The sequence below is a fragment of the Ovis aries genome, chromosome 2 (genome assembly GCF_016772045.2).
Source record: "Ovis aries strain OAR_USU_Benz2616 breed Rambouillet chromosome 2, ARS-UI_Ramb_v3.0, whole genome shotgun sequence".
NCBI classification, from domain to species: Eukaryota; Metazoa; Chordata; class Mammalia; order Artiodactyla; family Bovidae; genus Ovis; species Ovis aries.
Window position 1 is genome coordinate 12,787,534 of NC_056055.1, and position 24,177 is coordinate 12,811,710.

A 24,177-nucleotide genomic window follows, 5' to 3' on the forward strand; every position below is an offset into this window, starting at 1 on the left:
AACTTTAATATGCTATTATTTAATATTACTCCATTTTACAGATGAGCAAATTGATGTCAAGGTCATACAATGACTGAATGGCGGAGTCAAGATTTCATTCCAGGCAAACAGACTCCAGAGCCCTAAAACTTCAACCATTATATACACTGTGAAGATATTTCATTAAATACAGATGGAATTAAATCATCTGACATTAGGGACAAAGGAAATTCTGAGATTATTGATTTCCATCATGAAACAGATATGGAAACTGAAGCTAAGACTTGGAAGTGTCTTGGTTCAGGTGATTTATGTAATGGCAGAAATGTATCTGCACAAGGCTCCTGACTCCTCACTAGAATTACTTTTGCAAAGTTTACTCCATCTCTTCTGCAAAGTTTACTTCCTCTTTGCACTTGCACTACCCCTTTCAGGGTTTTGTTTTGGAAAAAAAGTAACTACCCCAGGGTGGCAACCTGTGTAGGTATGTAGTTATGTGTTAGGTGCCATTTAAAGTCAAGGAGGTAGGCCTCTGTGAGTCTCACCTGTTGAAACAGGCCATGGGCATACAAGAGAGGACTGGAGGATAGAAACTCTTACTCATCATCAGATTTCAGCACAAACTTCACGTCCTCAGTGAAGGCTTCCCTGACCTTTCCAAGGTCAAGTCTATCTGCCTGAGATCTTCATAGAATTTAGCATGGTCAGATGTAAGTATATACATTATTTATGAAATATTTGGTTAATGGTCATATCACTTGTTACCCTGTAAGTTTCTTGGGGACAAGATCTATGTCAATTTGTGTTCCTCCTTATATTCCAGGTGTCCTAGCACACAACAGGTGCTCAAAAATATTTGCTACATGAATGAAGGGGTAACCAAACGGATGAATAAATAAATGCATGCGTGCAGCGCCACAACAGTCATTCTAGGGGCTGCATAGGGGTAGATGCAACCCCTATATATTGTGATCGGAGAGGACCCTCAAGAGGACACACACACACCCCACCGATCGGAAAGCCCCACCACAAAAGTCGAATAAAACATCCTCTTGGAGAAGGCTTTGAGGTTTCTCCGGAGAGGGGGGAGAGACACAAAAGGTGAGCAAGCAATTTTCAAAAGATGCTTTCAACTCCCTGGCCAGTGCGTGTGTGTTTTCCTCTACAAAGTGTTTCCAATTACTGTGGCACTCTCGGTATCTGGATCCATCTCCAGTGAATTCCTCTGCGGCTCCTGCCAGACATATGGGATCAATCAGGGCTTCGGCGCTGGTGCGCTTGCTGCGGGAATGTTGACCGCCTGACAGACGCGGGGTTCTGGTGTCATGGAATCTCCGAGAGTCTTTGGCTTGAACCCGGGAGGAGAAGAAGGGGGAGGAGAGAGATAGAGGCAGAGATAGAGGAAGGCGAGGGGAGAGGGAGAGACAGAGGAGGGAGAGAAGGAGGAAGCGGGAGATTCTTCTTGACTGCCCCCTTGCCTTCAAACATTTTATAGGCTTCGGGGAGAGCGAGGAGGAGGAGGAGGAGTGAGGGGAGAGAAAAGACGGGAGCGAGAGAGGTAGCGAGCGCGCGCCTTCCCTCCCTAATTCTCGGGCTGCCGGAGGAGTCTGGACTGTGTCCCCAGTGTCAGAGGAGAGAGCGCTGAGGCTCGCGGCCGCCGCCCCACGCCCCGCGCCGCGCACGCCCCTCGGCGACCCCGGCGCCCGAGCATCTCTCCGCGCTGGGCAGACGCCTGCGCTCCGGGCGGCCGCTCCGTCTCTAGCGCAATGTGGGCGCGCCTGGCCTTTTGTTGCTGGGGTCTGGCGCTGGTTTCAGGCTGGGCGACCTTTCAGCAGCTGTCCCCGTCGCGCAATTTCAGCTTCCGCCTCTTCCCCGAGGCGGCGCCCGGAGCCCCCGGGCGGCTGCCGGAGCCGCCCGCGCCCAGCGAGGACGCGGCGGCCGCGGAGAGCAAAGTGGAGCGGCTGGGCCAGGCGTTCCGGCGGCGCGTGCGGCGGCTGCGGGAGCTCAGCGAGCGCCTGGAGCTCGTCTTCCTGGTGGACGAGTCGTCCAGCGTGGGCCAAGCCAACTTCCTCAGCGAGCTCAAGTTCGTCCGCAAGCTGCTGTCCGACTTCCCCGTGGTGCCCACGGCCACGCGTGTGGCCATCGTGACCTTCTCGTCCAAGAACAACGTGGTGCCGCGCGTCGACTACATCTCCTCCCGCCGCGCGCACCAACACAAGTGCGCGCTGCTCAGCCGCGAGATCCCGGCCATCACCTACCGAGGCGGTGGCACCTACACCAAGGGCGCCTTCCAGCAAGCCGCGGTAAGGTGCCCTTCCCACCCACCACCGCCTGCCCGGCTATAAGCCGGGCTCAGCCGCGGGCCAGCCATAGCACCCCAAGTCAAGCGTCCCCATCTGCAAAGTCAGAATCATACCTATCCTGTTGTGGAAGGGAGGGGGTTGCCTTGAAAGGATGGATTTAAAAGGCTTAAGGAGATGTCAGGCTCATTAAGTGGTCTTTGAGAACTCTATTAGGAAGGAGTCCTTGAGATGCTGTTCACATTCACTGTCGTGGGAATAAACTATGGGCAAACTGTAACACGTGAGTATGTTTTAGGAAGTGTCACTAAAGGTAAGAGGTGGAGTGACCTGAACATTTCCCCAATTCTCTGGGATGTGACTTTATACTTTCAATATGCACTTCATTGCTCTGAGTCCTTTACCAGACTTTTAAAAGAAGGAAGTCAGTTTCAGATGCTGGACTTTTACTTTGCCAAAATGTAACTTTTTCTGATTACAGTGTAATGCATATTCATTTGAAGAAAATTTAGAGCCTATAGAGATGTTGGGCACAGCATAGCAAGCCAGTGTGTGTGGAATGAATGAAACCAGCGGAGGAAAAGGGGGGAAAACCCTCTAATCTCATCACCCTTAAAAAGCCACTGTTTACATATTGTTGAATATTTGCCCAGTATGCACATCTGCTCATACTTTAAAACAAACTAGTGTCTTGCTGTTTTGTAGCCTACATTTTTCACTTGTTATATCATGAAATGATCTATATCATTATATATCTAATATAATGTAGTTATTATATACTGACCTTACTTGCTAGATTATTATAGTCTATAATCTATTTGACCTGTCATCTGTTGTTGAACAAAAGTTTTGGGAAACACAAATATTTATAGACCCCTTTGATTACTTCCTTAATACGAATTTCTGAAAGTTGCTTAATTAAGAGATGTGAACATCTGTAAACTACCTGATACATTTTGTCCAGTTCTGCCTTGGAGGGTTGTATAGATTTACATTCCCATCAGCAGAGTTCCCCCACCCCCCACCCCATAGCTCAGTTTGTAAAGAATCTGCCTGCAATGCAGGAGACCCCGGTTGGATTCCTGGGTCTGGAAGATCCCCTGGAGAAGGGATATGCTACCTACCCCAGTATTTTTGGGCTTCCCTTGTGGCTCAGCTGGTAAAGAATCCGCCCACAATGCGAGAGACCTGGGTTCGATCCCTGGGTTGGGAAGATTCCCCTGGAGATGGGAAAGGCTACCCACTCCAGTATTCTGGCCTGGAGAATTCCATGGGCTGTATAGTCCATAGGATTCCAAAGAGTTGGACACAACTGAATGACTTTCACTTCACTTCAGCAGAGTACCACAGCAGTAAGTTTGCCACAGGGTCACCAGTAACATGTGCCAATATTTTTAATATCTTTGCCTATTTGGTAGGTGAACAGAGGTATCATTTCAGCAAATTCAGTGGTTTTCGTTTTATTGTGGAATGCGTATTTTCTAATACATTTACTGGGCATTTGTATTTTTCCTTTGAGGATTACCTGGTCATTGGTTTTGACCATTTTGCAACTATGGTGTATGTTTGTTTGTTGGTTTGATCATTTGTAAAAGCTCTTCATATAGTAAGACTGGTAACTATTTGTATACATGCTGCAGTTGTTTTTTCCAGCTCGCTGCCTTTTGCTTTTGTTTATCACAGTGTGGTTAAATGGATGATTTAAATTTGTATATAGTCAAATCTATCAAACTTTGTCTTTAAGATCCTACATTTGCTTATATTCTTAGCATGGCTTTCTCATTTCCCATATCAGAGAAATATTTTCCCATCTCACAGTTTAATCTATCAGGAGCTTATTTTAGTGTATGGTATGACAAAGATGTCTAACTTTATTTTTTAATAGTTAACCAGTTTCCCCAGCATCATGTGTTTACCAGCCATTCATCCTTTTCCAATTTAATTGAATGCCTCTTTTGTCATACACTTAAAGTTTATGGGTATTTGAGCTTCTCCTGGCCTCCTATGAATTTTTTATTATCCTGGATAATAGGATAGTTCATCCTATTATCTATTACTTTTAAGCTTTGCAAAAATGATGTAATTATTATAACTTTACAATCTATTTAAATACCTGATCATGAGAAGTCTCCATTTTCTAATTTTTTCTCTTTAAGTCAGTTCTCATATATTTATTACTTAATATGAAGTTTTAATTCATTGATACATATTCCAAATGAAACCAGCCAAGATTTTGATTTCAATATAGAAAATATAGAATTAACTTGGGAATTATTTATGGTTTATAATTATAGTCCTTCCAAGTCAAGACTATAGTGTGTCCATTTTTAACCAGTTCTTTTCATATCCTTCAATAAAGTTATAGATTTCTACTAATTAAGTTCTGCATATATTTTTCAAATTTAGACTTAAATGTATTCCATTCAATATTGCTATCATGAATAGCGTCTTTACAAATTAAATGTTAAACAATTTTTTAAAATTAAAAACATTGTATTGTGGTATAGTTTATTTACAGTGTTGTGTTAATTTCTGCTATATAGCCAAGTGACTCAGTTATACATATATTTTCATATTCTTTTCCATTATGGTTCATCACAGGGTATTGAATATAGTTCCCTATGCTATGTGGTAGGACCTCATTATTAATCCATCCTATATGTGCTAGTTTACATTTGCTAATCCCAAACTCCCAGTCCATCCCTCCCTGACTTCCCTTCCCTGTGGCAAACAGTCTTTTCTTTATATCTGTGAGTCTGTTTCTGTTTCACAGACATGTTCATTTGTGTTGTATTTTAGAGTCCATGTGTAAGTGATATCATGTGGTAGCTGTCTTTCTCTTTCTGACTTGCTTCACTCGGTCTGATCATCTCCAGGTCCATCTGTGTTGCTGCAGATGGCATTATTGCATACATTTTGATGGCTGAGTAATATTCCATTGTATATATGGACCACATCTTCTTTATCCAGGCATCTGTTGTTGATAATTAGGTTGTTCCCATGTATTGGTTATTGTGCTGCTATTAACAGAGAGGTGCATGTAGTTTTTCAAATTACAGTTTTTCCTGGGTGTATGCCCAGGAGTGGGATTTCTGGCTCTTCTGGCAACTCTGTTTTCAGTTTAAGGAGCCTCCATTCTGTTCTCCATAGCACCTGCACTGATTTACATTCCCACCAGGGGTGTTGGAGGGCTCCCTTTTCTCTGCACCCTCTCCAGCATTTGTTGGGCTGTGCTAAGTCACTTCAGTCGTGTCTGACTCTTTGTGACCCTATGGACTGTAGCCCACCAGCCTCCTCTGTCCTTGGGATTCTCCAGGCAAGAATACTGGAGTGGGTTGCCATATCATCCTCGAGGGGATTGTTCCCAACCCAGGGATCCAACGCGCATCTCTCATGTCTCCTGCACTGGTAGGTAGGTTCTTTACCACTAGTGCCACCTACTTGTAGATTTTTTTGATAATGGCCATTCGGACTGGAGTGAGGTGTTACCTCACTGTAATTTTGATTTGCATTTCTCTAACAATTAGAGATGGTGAGTGTCTTATCGTGTGCCTATTGGCCATCTGTATGTCTTTGGAGAAATACCTATTTAGGTCTTTGGCACACTTTTCAACTGGATTGGATTTTGTTTTGTTACTGAGTTATATGAGCAGTTAAACAATTATTCTTAATGTAAAGAAACATTGTTGATTTTTTAAACATGACTTCTATATCCAGATTCTTGTTTTTCTCTTTGATTCATTTTTTAAAAACACATTTTATTTTACTTATAATAAGTGTTTATCTTAGAAGATAAAATAATCAGAAAAATTTTCTGAAAATACACTGTAATATTTTGGCACATATCCATCTTGATCTTTTTGCAGTTGTCTAGGTAATAGGTATATATTCATACATGTACATATATCATGTATAAATAATGTTTACCCAAAGAAGCATCATACTGTATATTATCTTTTTTAACTGAACTTTTCCATCATATTTTGCAGTCTTCTTTCCATAATAAGAAATACATTTCTGCTTTATCATTTTTCATGGCCACACAGTATTCCATTTCAGGATGTGTGTTAATTTGTATCATGTAATTACCTATTATCATGTATTTATGCTGTTACAGGCTTTCCTGCTGGCTCAGATGGTAAAGATTCCACCTATAATGCAGGAGATCCTAGTTTGATCCTTGGGTTAGGAAGATCCCCTGGAGAAGGAAATGGCTACCCACTCCAGTATTCTTGCTTGGAGAATTCCATGGACAGAGAAGCCTGGTGGGCTACAGTCCATGGATTCACTGAGTCAGACACAACTGGGCGACTAAGATACATACAGGCTGTTAAGAGCAACACGGTGAGACCAAATCTTTGCTCATATCTCTAATAATGTCCTTAATACAAATTTCTGAACTGGTGGGTATTATTCCTTCAGAGAAGATGCCTGTTTTTAAGGCCTTTGCTGCCTGTGCCAAGTGGCTCTGCAGAAAATGTATACCAAATTATACTCCTACATACAGTGTGTAGGTTCATATCTAGGATACAGCCAGCGCAGGTATCGTTTGAACGTGGCCCTCTGATTTATATGTGAAAAATAGAATCTTATTTTTATATTCCCCTTTCTTATTAGTGAGGTTGAACACTTTTTTCATATACTTTTTAAATACACTGGCCATATATAGCTTTTTTGAAAAATTCCTATTAAAAGACTTTGGGATCATTAACCATTTTTTTTTTTCTGAAAGTGGTTCTTTTTCTTAGTGATTTGCAAATACTCTTTAAATTTTAATGATATTAACCTTTCTGTCCCCAAGTCTGCGGCAGGTATTTTTCCTCTGTGTTTCACTTGCCTTTGAATTTTGTTTATGATGACAGCATCTACCATTTTATCAGTGTGTTGAATCTACTTTAGGCTTCAGTTTTATAGGCTGTTTTCTGCTGGCCTCCACTCCTGGTGGAGAAGAACCTCGCGGAACCAGGAAGAACTTGCCATAGACCAGCTCCTCTGTTTGGCTTGGCCAGGTCTGCCCAGGGCCTCTCAGTATTGTTGATCCAAAACAGTTAAATGCATAATGAGTCGAGTACGGACTGCTCTCCTCAAAACCTACTCTGTCTTCAGCTTTCTCCTTCCAAATACTACATCCTGGCTTGGAAAGTAGAATTGCCAAAGAGGTCCCAGTGCCTTTCTTCAGTCTGGATCCATTTGTAATCCAACAAGCAGGGATTTCTCAAACGTTTGTGTTAACTGAACTTTCCCTTGACTTTATTTTCCTTTTCTCATTTTGGTTGGGTTATGAGAAGGTGCAGGAGAGGGTCAGCTGGGCTCAGTTCCTGTCTAACCTGGCAACCTGCATGTCATTATTGTAGCTTTGCCAGGCCTCTGATGAGCATGCTTAGGTTTAATTAAATGAGATATTCATGAACAAATTTGATAAAAGATGATCAGTGTTTAGAAATGGCATTAGAAGAAGTTTCAATGGGAATTTTGGCAAAGGGATCAAAGTCTGTTTTATCACAAGATTAGTTTGAAAATGATAAGCTGTGTGGTTTGATTTGGGAATTGAGACATTTTTCATGGAGATGAGACAGTTTTTTAGGTTCCCCTGTGTGCATAGAATGGTGATATTGGGACTGATTGTGGTCTAGCCTTGATGTGAAATTGAAAATCACGGGTACATTTTTGAGGTTTGTCAAACCTCAAAACCCCAGGAAAATGAGTTTTTTAAAACTTTTCCGTTTGAAACTGAATGACCACACAGCTATCCACAGCCACAAACACAGGCAGACAGATATACAAACACATAAACATACATATATTGACACACTTGCAAGTACATGGTTACCCTCCCAGTTCAGACATCTCATTCCTCTTATGTAAAATCTCGAGATGGAGAATTTTCTTTACCAACTTGAAATTTGCTGTTACCTGTCAGTACATATGATTGACAAAACAAAAAGGATAACAGTGTTGTTCATTTTTTATAGAGTGTCAGAGTTGTACCACTTAATGAAAGAATATATGCTTGGACACACTTTATTTGAATGGATGAACTGCAATGTAGATATTTTTTCTTGGGGACCACCCCCAACACTTATCAAAGAGTACAGGACAAAAGCAGTGAAATTGGCAGTTAGTACAGATCTTTCCAGAGACACAATCAATAGAATAGGAGAAAGACTTAGCACCTTGAACTTAAAATTACATGAAAGTCTTTTAAAAAATAAACGAAATGCTCTTCAACTTTTCCTTTCCAAGGGATGACTATTTTAGAACAACCTTTCTTCTTGGTTTTTCTCTCCATCATGTGTTTATAAATTGCCTTTCCTCAAGTGTGTATTTTTGGGTTGAACCCTTTCTGCGTGCAAAACTCTTCAACATCTAAGCGTTTCACATTATAATAAAATTAGAGCCCCTCCTTCCACTTCCCTTTTGCTATCTGTTATACAAACATAGTATGCAGCTTCCTTTGAAAGAAAGTTCTTTTTTGCTCCAGAGTTCCAGAAATATGATCCTCTGGTGGGGAATATGCTGCCTTTCCAAAAATCTGTGCTTTAGAGGGACACAAGACTGGGAACAGATAGGCAGAAACTCCTCCTAGCTTCAAGGAAAGGAGATCATCGTTATATATCCACACTGGTGCGTGTTCATGCCTTTACCTGGGGAGTATTCTGCTCTCAGCCTCGTAGGAAAAAAGTATCTGCTTTTATGTTTCTGATAAAACCTGGAGTTGTGTGAGAGGCTAGTAGATTAGAGCTATTTTATTTTCGTACAATGAACCAAAACTGTGCAGCAGTCTTTCTGATGACGTGAATGCTGAAGGAATAAGGAAGGTGTAGGTTCTCCTTCCCTGTTGGAAAGGGTGGGAAGGAGTCATTCAGTCTGCACTGGATTCAGCTGCTCCAGACTCAGAGACCTTTGATTTAAATGTCAGGAATTGCTCAATGTTGAGGGAGCTAAGTTCTTTTCTGACGCTAGAAAGATGATCTTTCTAAATGGGCTTCTGCAAACGGTCTCTCTTTTGTGCTTCTTAAATTTTTAAACAGTTTTCATATTGCCTTGGTCTTCTATAGAAAGTTCTTTTGTAATCCCATCAGTATGTTAGACATGTGAATGAATGCATGAATGAAGCCTCAGTGCTTAGACTGAACCAGACCTCTTATATATTTCCCAGGTAAAGATGGTACTGAAAATCATTTGAGGGAGAGAGAGAGGAAGCAAGGGAGAGGGAGCACGTGCACAAATAATTATCAAATATTGAATTCCAGTTTCTCCTTAGTCTAGTATCTGCATATTTTATTAGTTTTGTTATTCCCAGCATACAGGGCACTGTGAAATGTATTCAGAAGGTGTATCTGTGTTACTGTTAAAGACACGTCACTATTGGCTACCAGTATTCTATGACGTTTGGTCGAAATGTATCATGAAGATACTTGGTAGATGACTTAATACTTAAACATAGAGGAAGGGTAGACTGCTTTTTCTAGTTCACTTCTGTGGTCAAAAGATAGGAAAGCCTCCCCCAGTGTCCTCGAGGTAAAAATGTGCTAGAGAGGATTTCTCTTAACAATGACCGTGAAGGAGAATTATTAAATGTATTCATTCTTGACCAGATATACCTTTAATTTGTAAAGTGACCTGCAATTTACAAAGCACGTTTATGTTATGATTTTACAGAATTAGTTTTACAGAAAAGACATGGATACGAGGAGAGGTTAGGTAACTAAATGCTACTTACAAGGCTAAGTAAAGGCCAAAGGCAGAGTCAGTCAAGATATCTGATTGGTCATCTGGTCTGTCTCCTCCCCTCGCACCACCCCACCCCCCACCCACATCTTACTATATTACCTTTGTGTGTTGAGTTGCATCAAAAGCCAGGGGGAAGCAGGGAATTCCATCTCCAGAACATTGAAAGTGTTACAGTCTAACCCAGAAGACAAAAACTGTGGCTTTAAAGCTATATTCATTCCATGGCTGCTTTTCAATTGGCCTTCAATATGTGTGATATATATGGCCTATGTGTGTATGTGTGTGTATGCATTTGTGTATTTTAAAATATATATGCATATTTAATATATGTTTTAACTTTGGCAGGCATTTTAAAATCAGGAGATAGCATTTTTTTAAAAAAATCTGAGTTTGGAGCTTTACTCTTGACAGACTAGCTGCTGCTGCTGCTAAGTCGCTTTAGTCATGTGCGACTTTGTGCAACCCCATAGACGGCAGCCCACCAGGCTCCCCCATCCCAGGGATTTTCCAGGCAAGAACACTGGAGTGGGTTGCCATTTCCTTCTCCAATGCAGGAAAGTGAAAAGTGAAAGTGAAGTTGCTCAGTCATATCCGACTCTTAGTGACCCCATGGACTGCAGCCCACCAGGCTCCTCCCTCCACAGGATTTTCCAGGCAGGAGTACTGGAGTGGGGTGCCGTTGCCTTCTCCTGACAGACTAGAATATGTAACAATTCTGGGTGTGATTTCTCACAACTAATCAGCACCTGGCACTTGGGCTTCCCTGGTGGTTCACTTGGTGAAGAATCTGCCTGCAAGGCAGGAAATCGCCTGCAATGCAAGAGACAGACCTGGGTTCGACCCCTCGGTTGGGAAGATCCCCTGGAGAAGGAATTGGCAACCCACTTCAGTATTCTTGCCTGGGCAATCGCCTGGACAGAGCCTGGCAGGCTATAGTCCATGGGGTCACAAGAGTTGGACATGACTTAGAAACTAACCACCACCATCTGATACTTAGAATTTCATTTTGTGATCCTTGATTATGTTCCACCCTCTAACACAGACAGATCATTGGCAGACCCTGAGATGGTTTAATCCCTTCTAGTTTGTCTTCTGAACTTGCTTTTTAACCCAATAAATTAGCTAAGATTAAATTTAGCTGGATGTAGTAGAAAAATCTAAAGTACCACTGGCTTAAACATGATAAACAGTTGGTTCTCTCTCAAACTAAGTTTGACTAGAAAAGTCAGAGCAAATATGGCAGCTCTCTGTCTTCGGGGATCCAGAGTTTTTACTTTCAGCCCTCTGCTCTATCTTCTCTTGCTTACCTCATGGTCCCAGATGGCTATTGGAGCTCCTACCATCAGGGGCTCATGCCAGACCCCAGAAGGAATAAAGGACAAAGATAGTCACATTGGTCTTTAAGAAGACTGTAGCAATTCACACAATACTTTCACGTAGATCTCATTGGGGGGAACCTGGTCTCAATCCCATCCTTAGCTTTATGGAGTTTTATTACTGAAGAGGAAGGAGAATGTGGATACTGAGGAAGTGATGAGGGGTCTTTACCAAACCAGTGTGTCAGGAAGAGTGTGTGTTTGTGTGTGTGTGTGTGTGTGTGACCAAAGAAATGTCTGGAAATCCACTTGTTTCTTGCTCAATGACCAAACCCAGCTCAAGATGGCAGAGCCAAACCTTGCCTAACTGCAAAATACCTTTGTTTGTCCTTGTGCTAAAGTCATATTTTTTTTCTTTAGAAAGAAGCTATCAAAGTTCCTGAGCAATTTGTTTAAATTTTGGCAACAGAAACTTCTTATCTTAGTTTCCCAGAAGCTTCTAAATAATATGGCATTCACCCCCAAATAAAAGATTATACTGAGCATCACGGGGAAACAAATGCATCCCACAAAATATAATCAATATTTTATTGTCGGTTTAGTAAACCCAAATGAATCTTTCTCAGGAAAATGTGGTTCTCCTTTGACTTTTCAGAGGAAGCTGTCAGGTTAAGAGACTTCTACATTAAAAGGAATTTCCTGTTATGTATTATCTCGGTCTTTCCCATAGATTTTTGAGACTGTTCTCTAAATCTCCCCCAGCCGTATGAAGAATGTATTTCTGGCATAGGATCTGCTTACATACAGTAACCTGCTTTAGCTTGGGGGCTAATTGTGGATAGGAAACATTCTCTGAGATGTTGTTGTAGCCCACGAATGTTGTTACAGCGCTTCACTTGAAATGAATGATAGTGGGAAGAAAATGAAATCTGCAGTCCATTAGTAAGTGCATTTTCTTAATCTATTTTGATGAAAAGGTTTTTAAAATATTCACCTTCCTTGCTATCTGTCTTTGTCATGAGGTCATTCCAGCAGTTGCCAATTTCTTTGTGTGAAAGGTCAAGCAATAACAATTTTTCGAATTCAGAGCATACTTTCTTCTTAGCTTCAGTGAATGTGAAAGCTATGACCTTGAGGAGAGGGTCTGATAACTAGATATGTTGAGATAGTGACAGCTACCTTGTTTTGTAGCTTGTTTTGCAAATAGATGTCTTTCAAAATTAAGGACAAAACTTCCCATGAAATTAATAGAGAAAAAAACATTTGAAAGAAAGTTCTTAGCAGGGCTTATTATAAGACTGAATCATTTATGGAGTAAAGTAAGTTTATAGAGTAAATGTACTTAGTCAGTGTGTGTGTGTGTGTGTGTGTGTGTGTGCACGCGCATGTGCCTGTTCTCAAATCACTCGGTCATGTCCAACTCTGTGACTCGGTGGACTGTAGCCCTCCAGGCTCCTCTGTCCATGGGATTTTCCAGGCAAGAATACTGGAGTGAGTTGCTATTTTCTCTTTCAGGGGATCTTCCCAACCCAGGAATCAAACCCATGTTTCCTGCATCTCCCGCATTGGCAGGTGGATTCTTTACCACTTAGCCACCTGGGAAGCCCACTTAGTCATTTACTAAGTAAAATTCAAGTTGGATATTTTCCCAGTTCAAGAGTGGTTATAGAAAATATATTTTGAGGTACATGAGTTTGATGCACTATTAATTTCCTCTGAGATGATCCTGGAAGTTTTCATTGTTTAATGTCCATTGTGCTCTACTGGTTATAGGATATCCTGGTTGCTAATGTAAAATACAATTTTATAAAATTTCCAGTGATATTTAAAATGTATGTAATGTGTATACAGTTAGTACATATACTTCTAATTTTCTCAGATATGAACTCTTTCAAATTTCTAGTAGTCCCATCTCTAAACTTAAGAGCCTCTGTGTTTAACCATACTTCCTTACCTTTATTAGAGTAAGGGTCTCTTCCCTCAGTCAAGGAAGACCTTCTGGAGAACATTTCTTTCCTCTGTCTTCAAGATCTTTCTCTTAATAGCTGTGTTTCTCTTCATGTAGAGCATTCACAATACATCTGTGTATTTAAACATTGGCAGTATGTTTCCAGAGTGATATGGTAAACTGTCCCTATGTTTGCAGTCTTAAAAGTATGAACAGTAAAACTAAGTTATCACCCATCAAAGAACTAGCTTCTCATAAGAAATCATTCAAGAAACATACAAAGGTTCCTGTAAAAGGCTGTTCATCCCAGCATTGTTTGGAATAGGAATTTAGAAACCATTTGGCTTTGATTTGGGAGGGTTTAATAAATGACCCACCTTTCTTGAATTCTAAGTCAGTTGAATTATAATGCAACAGTTCTAAATCAGTTGAATTATAATACAATCTGGCTGTGATTTGGAAGAGTTTAATAGATGACACCTTTTCCACCTCTGAGTTCTGAATCAGTTGAATTATAATACAGCAGAAGGCTGGTGGAGAATCAAGAATGCCTTCATCAGCTTAATACAGAATGTGGCTCAGGTGCACAACGCCCTAATACTGAACCTTTAAATTAGATTGACTTGCATCCCCAGAAGCAGGCGCTGCTGGACACATGGAACCTATCTTTATAAAACATAGACAGGCTGCCAAAGGCCAAAGAAAAGGGAAGAGGGAGAGGCTGAGGAAGCCCCCTTCCCAGGGGAAGGGTGAGAATGGGGGTATAGGGGTACCAGAGGGTAACTCTGATGGCTGATGCTACGTCCAGAAACTAGAGGCAGAGAAAACCAAGTTCCAAGTTTAACAAAATAAAAACATATTCACAGTGAAATATATTCAATAACATCCTATCTTTGAAGGCTATTTAATGGCCTTGTAAATTGGCCAAATATCATATTAAATGAGCCAAAACTTTCTGTGTATTTATATGTAAAAGTCCAGTTTCATAAAATAAATGTACTCAATAAAACTGGGAAGAAAAATGTCAAAATATTAACCATAGTTATCAATACATAATATATTTATTCATTTAAATCGTTTCTTCTGCCTTTGAAAAACTAGTTATAATGAACATGTGTTACTTACGGGGAAGTGACATACCATTGCTCATCTGGACACAGATGATTGAAGACATGCCTTTGGGGCATCTGGAGGTGTAGCCTGAAGCGACTGGTCTCAAGTATAAAAATCCTTTTAAATCTCAGCTTTTACCTAAATTGTCATAAGAACTTTATATTCTATCCCACATTACAGCTCAGATTTAAGAAATAAAAATGATACTTAGGCTGATTATCAGGAAATTGAAGTGAGACAATTCCAATCTTTTTTTTTTTTTTTTTTTGTTAAACACCAAATGCTGTTGCACCGAGCCCATCCGAACTGGAGGAGTGTCCTGGGTTGAAAGCACTGACCCTACACATTCTGTTATGCCCTCCAGCTGTCCCCTTTCTCCTTCGTAGTGTCACATTGCCTCTTGAGGATCAAAACTCACATAAAAATCTGCACACAGATGACAGTGGTTGTCTGGCCATTTGCTCAGAAGAATTCGGATGGCTGGCCACGATGTGACACAGAGCAGGGTGCAGAGGGTGCAGATGGTGGAAACTGACTCCATCACTTGCTGAGAGGTTAGGGGAACGTGGCCCTCCTTTTGGCTTGTCACACACGGAGAGGGATGCTGACCCACTACCCCGTCAGTCCCTCTTACTTTCACTCATCAAAGACATTCTTGACGGTAACTGAGGCGCTAGCCCACTGTGCTCTCTCTTTGCCTGGCAAAGAAATAAAGCCACTCTTTCCTTCTCCTTCATTGAAAAAAAAAAAAAGACATTCTCAGTGCAGAAAGATGTTCTCTAATCCGTTAATTTCCTCGGAGAAGGAAATGACAACCCACTCCAATATTCTTGCCTAGAGAATTCCATGGATGGAGGAGCCTGGTGGGCTACAGTCCTTGGGGTCGTGGAGAGTCGGACACGACCGAACGGCTAACACACAATCCATTAATATCACCACATGTAAATAAATGCCTCAAAGGACCCATTTTCCGTACTCCATTCTTCCCTAGCTATCAAAGTTCTTTTTTTTTTTTAATCGTGATTTTTGTCCTATGCAGAAACAGGCAGCCTGTTTGCTTGCTGTTGTTGGGTGTTCAGTCGCATTCAGCTGTGTTATTTGATAGACTGTTTTGCTAATGGCATCTCTTTCAACTTGGCCTACACCAATCGAGTCATGTCTGCAAATACAGCCTCATCTTAATTCTGTTTTGTAGGTTTTACCTTTCCAGATGAAACTGTCATTGACTTTTAAAGAAATCAGGCAATTTTTATTTGCTTATTTGTGTTTTTCTCAGTACTTTTTCTAGCCAAGATTTCTCTCTTTTTAGTCACAATTTCCTCTAAAATATGCATGCTTGGCTTTTAAATGTTGCTCCCAAAGTGGTGATTCCAGGCAGATATTGTTGGAAGTTTCTAGCAATAAAGATACCAAAGTTTAGGCTGTTTGTATCTAATGAGTAGTAAAAAGTGTATATTTTAAGTACTCATCAGCAACAGGATGTGATATAGGACTTTCTCTGTGGTCTCAGATTTGGCAATGGGACGCATGGTTTAAAGTAACAAGCACTGAACAGTCCACATTTTAAGGAGAGCCACCCACCAGCTGCGAGTGATACAGTCCTCAGAGTTCATGGATGCTCTGCAGGCCTACAGGCTTCGCAGGTGGTGCTAGTGGTAAGGAACCCACCTGCCAATGCTGGAGATGGAAGAGACGGAGGTTTGATCCTTGGGTTGGGAAGATCCTCAGGAGGAGGGCATGGCAACTCACTCCAGTATTCTTGCCTGGAGAATCCCCTGGACAGCGGAGCCAGGTGGGCTATGGTTCATAGGGTCACAAAGAGTAGGACACGACTGAAGCGAGTTAGGACACACGCATGTGCTGCTGCTGCTAAGTCACTTCAGTTGTGTCCGACTCTGTGTGATCCCATAGACGGCAGCTCACCAGGCTCCTCCGTCCCTGGGATTCTCCAGGCAAGAACACTGGAGTGGGTTGCCATTTCCTTCTCCAATGTATGAAAGTGAAAAGTGAAAGTGAAGTCACTGAGTCATGTCCAACTCTCAGCAACCCCATAGACTGCAGCCCACCAGGCTCCTCCATCCATGGGATTTTCCAGGCAAGAGTACTGGAGTGGGGTGCCATTGCCTTCTCCACATGTATGTGCAGCCCTACCCAATCTCCTTCAGCGCCTGCCTAGCACCCTCCTCTAGTTTATACCATCAGAGAGCTGAGAAGTGAAGAACTGACCCAGAACTGGGGCCGGCATTGGAACCTTTGCCTCTGGGGAAAGGACAGCTCCTGCTGAAAGGCTCATCACCGCTGGTCCATTTTTTAGTTCTAGATACTTCTACACCGTGTCTCAAAATGTCATACTGTGTAAACTTAAGTCTATAAATTTATTTGCCAAGCCTCAGTATAAAACGTGGTCTTCCAACTAAATTAATTTATCCTGATCTGGGATACTCAGTGTTCCTCTGAGTAATTACATTCCTTTTTTTTTCTTTTTAATATGCCGTTCCAGCTCACAAAAGAAAAACAATCACCCTTAAGACTATTTTAGTAGTTTCTTCAGATAAGAAAACCTCACTTTAGCAATCGGCTCCATGATCATCAGTGCTTAGACAAATCTTTCTTTAAGTACCTTAGGTAATGAACTGGATTCATTTATATTTTCAGTGCATAGTTAAGGAACATTGTCAGTGTTCTAAGCATGTATTTATAAGAATCGTTTAATTCACTAGAGACTATACTATAGTAATTTTAAAAGTCAACACCTTTGAATGATGATGGGTGTAAATATGACTACAGTCTTTGATTAATCACTTAAATATATACATATGATGAGTCTTCTATGCAGACTCAACTGTAAATCATTTGGGGTCTAATTACAGTTTTGTTAAAGATATGAAACACTTACATGATAACAAGTGGGAAGCTGCTGTATAGCACAGAGAGCTCAGCTCAGAGCTCTGTGATGACCTAGAGAGGTGGGCTGGGGGAACTGGGAGGGGGGCTGAAGAGGGAGGGGATAAATATATACATACAGGTAATTCACTTGGTTGCACAGCAGAAACTATACAACATTATAAAGCAGTTTTATTCCAATGATAAAAAAATAAAGAGATTTGCAAAAAAAAAAAAAAAGAAAGAAACACCGTAATGGCAATTAATGTAGTTCTTCATACAAATTGAAATACAGAGCAAAACAAAAATTTTTTTTTAAAAAAAGAAAAAATAAACTTCCAAATGTCATTTATTTAGAATGCTAATAAATGTTACAATTAAATTTGTTTTTTGGATAAATTTAGGCTAAATGGCACCCCACTCCAGAACTCTTGCCTGGAAAATCCCATGGATGGAGGAGCCTGGTAGGCTGTAGTCCATGGGGTCGCTAAGAGTCAGGCATGACTGAGTGGCTTCACTTTCACTTTTCACTTTCATGCATTGGAGAAGGAAATGGCAACCCACTCCAGTGTTCTTGCCTGGAGAGTCCCAGGGATGGGGGAGCCTGGTGGGCTGCCGTCTATGGGGTCGCACAGAGTCAGACATGACTGAAGCAACTTAACAGCAGCAGCATACCAAATACAAGACACAGTAAGTTCATGAACTGAGAATCTTCTCTTAACCTCAGCCGTCTTTGAATCTCCCATGCATCAGTGCAGTTGATGTAAAATATGTCTGGCTTTTTGAAAAGTTGGGTTGTTCCTGAAGCCCAGATATTTACAATAGAATGGTTAGATTCTCTGTGTCTTTAGTATATTCTAAACTCCTGCTAAGGGCTTCCCAGGTGGCTCCAGTGGTAAAGGACCTGCCTGCCGATGCAGGAGATGCAAGAGACACAGGTTCAATCCCTGGGTTAGGAAGATCCCCTGGAGGAGGGCATGGCAACCCACTCCAGTCTTCTTGCTTGGGGAATCCCATGGACAAAGGAGCCTGGCAAGCTACAGCCCATAGAGTTGCAAAGAGTCGGACGCAACTAAAGTGACTTAGTATGCACACATGTACAAGCTCCTGCTAAGCTTTCCTTCATAGTTATTATTGAAATACCTGGTAAAAAGACATCTTTCCTGACAGCTTTGAATCATAAATAGTGTGTTTCTACTTTCTCAGTTACATGTTTACACTTGAATTCTCTACACCATGTTTCCTAGCATTTGGTGCTTTTTTGGAAGGACAGTTTGACCTGATAAATTTCCAAAGCAGTTTTTCTGCTGGACAGGTCTAGGCACAGCATTGAATTCTTCCTTTCCCTTGTAGCTCATTTCTTCTGTAGTCCATGTCAACATCCATTTCCCCCTGAGACTCACATCTGTCTTCCTCCTCAATCCTTTGTCCCCCTGTGGAGGTTGTCCCATTCTGGATGGATTGTAGGTGGCAAGCCAGCATTTCAGATGGATCATTTGTAATCTTTCTCCTGGGAACTTGGACTCAGGCACAAAGAACTCTGAGAGAGTAGAACTTTCTTCCCAGTAGGTAGGAAACAGAGGTAAGACGATGCAGGGAGAACCAGAGGAATCCTGTCAGTGTGACAGAAGCTGAAATATGACACAGCAGGGCCCCAGGAGGAAAGAGATGGAAGGTTGGAGGGAGCGGCCATCTCAGTTCCTGTGGCTTGATCATTCCTGGTTCCAGTTCTTCTTAAAGCCCATTTCTTCTCCTTGCTCTTCGGTTTGGAGAGAGGTTTTTATATACTTCCAGTAACCCCCCTGCTTTTCTTAAGCTAACTCAGTGGATATCAAATCTTTATTGACTACCAGGCATGGTTAAAACACCGTTCATCAATTTTATCTTGAAATAGTCCACATGCCTTTAGTTCAAGGGTAACCATTCAGAGATTTTACCAACTTCCATTTGCAAGTGCTTCTCTACAAATAATTTTTGTATCTTTTCCTTATGTAAAAGATCAATTAATAGTTTTAGGTGAAACAGAAAAATATAGCTATTATAGTTTTTATCTTTTACTCTTTTTTCATATGTGTATGAGTACATATATAATTATGTAGTGAAAGAATGTTTTTTAAGTTTTATTTTTAAAGCTGCAAATTGAAAATTTTCCCATACACTAAAATTCTGCAAAAATTGCCTTCCTATTTTATCACAGCTGGATTTTTAAGTATTACCAGTCAGTGTCATTTCAGAACTTTGCAGTTAAAACAGTCATCCCATGCATGGCTCTTTCTCAACCTTTCTCAGTATTTTCTCACAATTGAATTCTCTTTCATCTGAAAAAAAATATAAAATTTTTAAATTACACATTTCCATTTCTTGCCTCATTTTATTAGACTTTCCACATAGAAGTAATGAAACAGTCTAGCCTTGTTATTAAATTTAATGAGAATGCTTCAAGCATGTTTTTGCCCACTGGTTTATTCTGTTATATGAAGTTAGTACCCTTGTATTCTTTGCCTCAGTCATTTGTAAAATCATTAACTGATACTCAGGTATCATTCAAGGTTGCTTTCTCCTTTGACCATTTGATGTGGGCAAAAGAATAGACTCCCTAATATCTGTGACTTTATGGGCTAACAGCTACTCAGTTATACTGTATGGACATTTACCATGTCAGCTGAAATCATTTTATAAGTTGATTGATAAAAATGTTAATCATAAATTTGAATTTTTATCTTATTATTTTGTAGTAAATTAGCAGTTTGCGTGACATGTCATTTAGCCCTCTGTCGCTGTCAGTTGGATTCTGATAACTGCGCATTTTGCTATCCACATTTTCTTTATTCCTGGCATGTTTTTAGAACGGATGGTGGAATTTGGCATTACTGAAAGATTGTTTGATCTTTTGCCTGTTTTTTCTGTTGATTTTTTTTTACAGTCTGGATTAAGTCTATTACTCATCAACTCCCGTGCACACCGTTTCTCAATTTGATGTACTATCCCAGTGGGTCCACTTTAGAATGTTTTGTGTCTGTGTTTAATAACTAAAGCATGTATGTGGGTGGAAAAACTGTGTCCATAAATCTGAGATTAAGTTCTTCTTTGACCCTCGAGGTCTTTTCTGATTTGGCTGCTGCTGCTAAGTCTCTTCAATCGTGTCCAACTCTGTGCGACCCCATAGACAGCAGCCTACCAGGCTCCAGTGTCCCTGGGACTCTCCAGGCAAGAACACTGGAGTGGGTTGCCATTTCCTTCTCCAATGCATGAAAGAGAAAAGTGAAAGTGAAGTCACTCAGTTGTGTCCGACTCTTCGCGACCCCATGGACTGCAGCCCACCAGGCTCCTCCGTCCATGGGATTTTCCAGGCAAGAATACTGGAGTGGGTGGCCATTGCCTTCTCCGCTGATTTGGCTAGACTTATAAAAAACAGCCTAAATCTTACTCAAGCCAACATTTTATTTTCAGTCTAGAAAGCCTGAGTAAATACAATTGATCTTATATTACAAATGAGTAGGAAAGCTCAGTCGCTGCAGAAGAGTCTTTCTACTTGTGCTCTTGTCTTTGCTTTATTTTTGGCTTGTTTGCTTTTAGTGAGTGGTTCTATTGTATCATCAAATAGAATGATTAAAAATCTGTAGCACAGTGCTTGGTTTATAGCAGAGGCTCAATATTGATTTGGTAGATTAAGTCTAAACTATAACATTCATAAGATTTTTTCATTTCACAATTGCATAGCAAAATTACTGTACCAAAAATTTTGACCTGTAATTTATTAGCTTATTTTGCATGTTGGACATATAGCTAGTGAAAATTAAGGCATCTGCTTGTTTATTGTTTCATCCACTTATTTCATAGTTATTGTTTGATCTTCAGTAGAGTAAAAATATGAGTCAGCCTTGCAGTAGAGTATCTTGCTAGCTTGGGATATGGCCAGATGTATGTGACTCATTAGAAAAGACCCTGATGCTGGAAAGGATTGAAGGCAGGAGAAGGAGGGGATGACAGTACAAGATGGTTGGACGGCATCACTGACTCAGTAGACATGAGTTTGAGCAAGCACCGGGAGATGGTGAAGGACAAGGAAGCCTGGCGTGCTGCAGTCCATGGGGTCACAAAGTGTCGGACGTGACTGAGCGACTGAACAACAAGTGTGTTAACTGTAATTATGTTGAGGTTGGTGTAATGGAAGGTAGTGGGGGACACTGAGGTGGGTTTAATGTTTGGGAAAGTTTCACTGAGGAGACGAACTTTGATCTGGCTTCTAAAGAGCTGGTACAAGTGGAGATATTCGTAGTGGGAGATAAGAAAGAGCTGTTTATTTCCAGACAGAACAAACAGAAGGAAAGCGTGATATGTCTTCAAACTTATTAACAGGATGATGTAGCATGTGTTTGGTGTAAGAGGTAGGTTGGGGAAATAGAAGATAGGGATGAGGTATGGAATGTGACTGGGAATGTTATTTAAGACTAGGTGATAAAAAGATTTGTAAAGAAATTTTGACTTTATTTTGTAGATGGAGGGAAAAATCATGGAATTTTTAAACATGATTAGTTCAGTATTTCAGACCAAGAAGTTGGATGGCAGGTCAGACAATGGATCCAAACAAAACGAATATCTGGTACCTACACCAAGCCAGGGACTCTAGGATCATGAGGCAGGTGGATGATACAGAGATAAATAGGTCTGGATGGGTTACAGTAAGCGATGGATCACAAAGAAGTCATCACAGATTACTCCAAGGTTGCAGATTTATAAAATGGGATAGATTACAGTGCCATATTTGAAAAACAGGAGGAGGGAACCATTATTTGTTCATGGAGAGGATATATTGAATTTGAGGGACATATGCCATCTTCAGGAAGAGGTGTCCACTGGGCCACTCGAGCTTCACATTAGGAGTATGAGTTTATTTGAATAGATTTAGGAGTCATTAGTCTGTAGGTGAGACTCAAAATTCTGAGTTCACATGACATTCCCTAGGGGAAGAATAGAGAAAAAAGAAAGAGAAAGTTTGGAAATGATACAAAAGTAAAAAATAGAGGTAAATGAAACCCCGTGAATATACTACCAAGAGAGAGTTAACATTTTGATGTACACGCTGTTAGTCATTCTCATACCTATGTGTACATACATGTAGTACCTTTACACACACATGCACACTAATGTAATAAAACCATTCTTTTTGGTTAGCTACTTTTTCATTTGATATTATTCAGCAATATTAAGGATATTTCATGATTGCCTGTAACTTATGACTGAAGTGACTTAGCAGCAGCAGCAGCAGCAGTATAAACCAGTAATCTTCTGTTGAAATTTCATGTTGTTTGTAGTTTCTGGTTTTCAAGTTATTCTCGGATATTCATCCTGTTGATCACTTTTTATGAGTTTCCATGGTTATTTCCTTAAGATGTTCTTAGTTGTATAATTGTGGTTCAAATCACATGACATTTTTGCAGCCCTGGTCACTTTGTCACGCAGTACTCCCAAAGATTACCAGTTCAGGTAGCATTCTCAATAGAAGTACTGTTTCCCACATATTTTACAACTTTTAACTTAAAAAAAAAAATCTTTGACCATTTGAGAAGAGAAAAAGTAGTGTTTCTATTATTGAACTTTATTTTGGTTGTTAGTAAAGTTAAATGATTTTCACATTTTCTGACAAATATAATTCATGTTTTGGGGTCTTTATTTTGTTTAAAAAAGCCCTTGTTTCTGTTATTTTTCAAAACCTTTTTGTTTAGAGATATAGAGAAGTTTTCTCTTTTATTTTAAAGGCCTTAATGCTCTATTTGATAAGCTTGATTTGTCTAGTTTGTCCCTTGCTTTCTAATTTTAATTTTTTTGATACAGAGTAGAAACTTTAAGAAATGCATTGCTAATGATGGCTTTGTCTTATTGCTTTGGCTAGAAATTTCAAACAGATTTTAAATAAGAGTGAAAACGCTTAGAATTACTGATTTGCTCCTTATCTAATTGGGAAACATGCTGGGTTTTCACAGCTGAGCATGACTTACAGTGTTTCTTTGAGATCAATACTCTACCGTATTACTGAGTTATCTTTTTATTTCTTTTTTAATATAAATTTATTTTAATTGCAGCTTAATTACTTTACAATATTGTATTGGTTTTGCCATGCATCAACATGAATCTGCTACAGGTATACACGTGTTCCCCATTCTGAACCCCCCGTCCTCCTCCCTCCCTGTACCATCCCTCTGGGTCGTCCCAGTGCACCAGCCCCAAGCATCCAATATCATGCATCAAACCTGGACTGGCGATTCGTTTCATATATGATATTATACATGTTTCAATGCCATTCTCCCAAATCATCCCACCCTCTCCCTCTCCCACAGAGTCCAAAAGACTGTTCTATACATCTGTGTCTCTTTTGCTGTCTCGCATACAGGGTTATTGTTACCATCTTTCTAAATTCCATATATAGGCGTTAGTATACTGTATTGGTGTTTTTCTTTCTGGCTTACTGGCTTTTATTCATAAAAAAGCAGAAAATTTTATTGAATGCCTTTTTAGTGCCTTAGATTATTATTTTCTTTTAATTGGCACAATTATTGTGTTGCATAATAGCAAAAGACTTAATTTTAGTCTACTTTTGCATTTGAGAAATGAGCCTTATTGAATAAAGGAAAGGACAAAGATCTTCTGAATCTTATTTTTTATATAGATTAACTTTATTTTTATTGAATTATGTTTGATTTACAGTGTTTCAGATATACAGCAAAGTGATTCAGTTATGTTGTTCTTGTTGCTGTTCAGTCACTAAGCCGTGTCCAACTCTTTGTGACCCCATGGACTGCAGCACTCCAAGCCTCCCTGTCCATCTCCGTCTCCCGGAGTTTGCTCAGATTCACCCATTGAATCGGTGACGCCATCCAACCATCTCATCCTCTGTCGTCCTCTT

The 24,177-nt window shown here is 40.4% G+C and overlaps 1 protein-coding gene across 3 annotated transcripts in view; it reads left to right on the forward strand.

Annotated features, from left to right (window-relative positions):
• The first annotated feature begins 1,259 nt into the window (after positions 1–1,259).
• Positions 1,260–24,177, forward strand: part of SVEP1 (sushi, von Willebrand factor type A, EGF and pentraxin domain containing 1) — a 203,104-nt gene continuing 180,186 nt past the window's right edge. For all 3 annotated transcript variants that reach the window (XR_006058565.2, XM_012113658.4, XM_060408928.1), the window contains exon 1: positions 1,260–2,282. Coding sequence is in view for 2 of the 3 variants with exons in the window: in XM_012113658.4 (XP_011969048.3) it covers positions 1,746–2,282 (537 nt within the window). In the remaining variant the exon portion in view is untranslated. The remainder of the gene's footprint in view (positions 2,283–24,177) is intronic.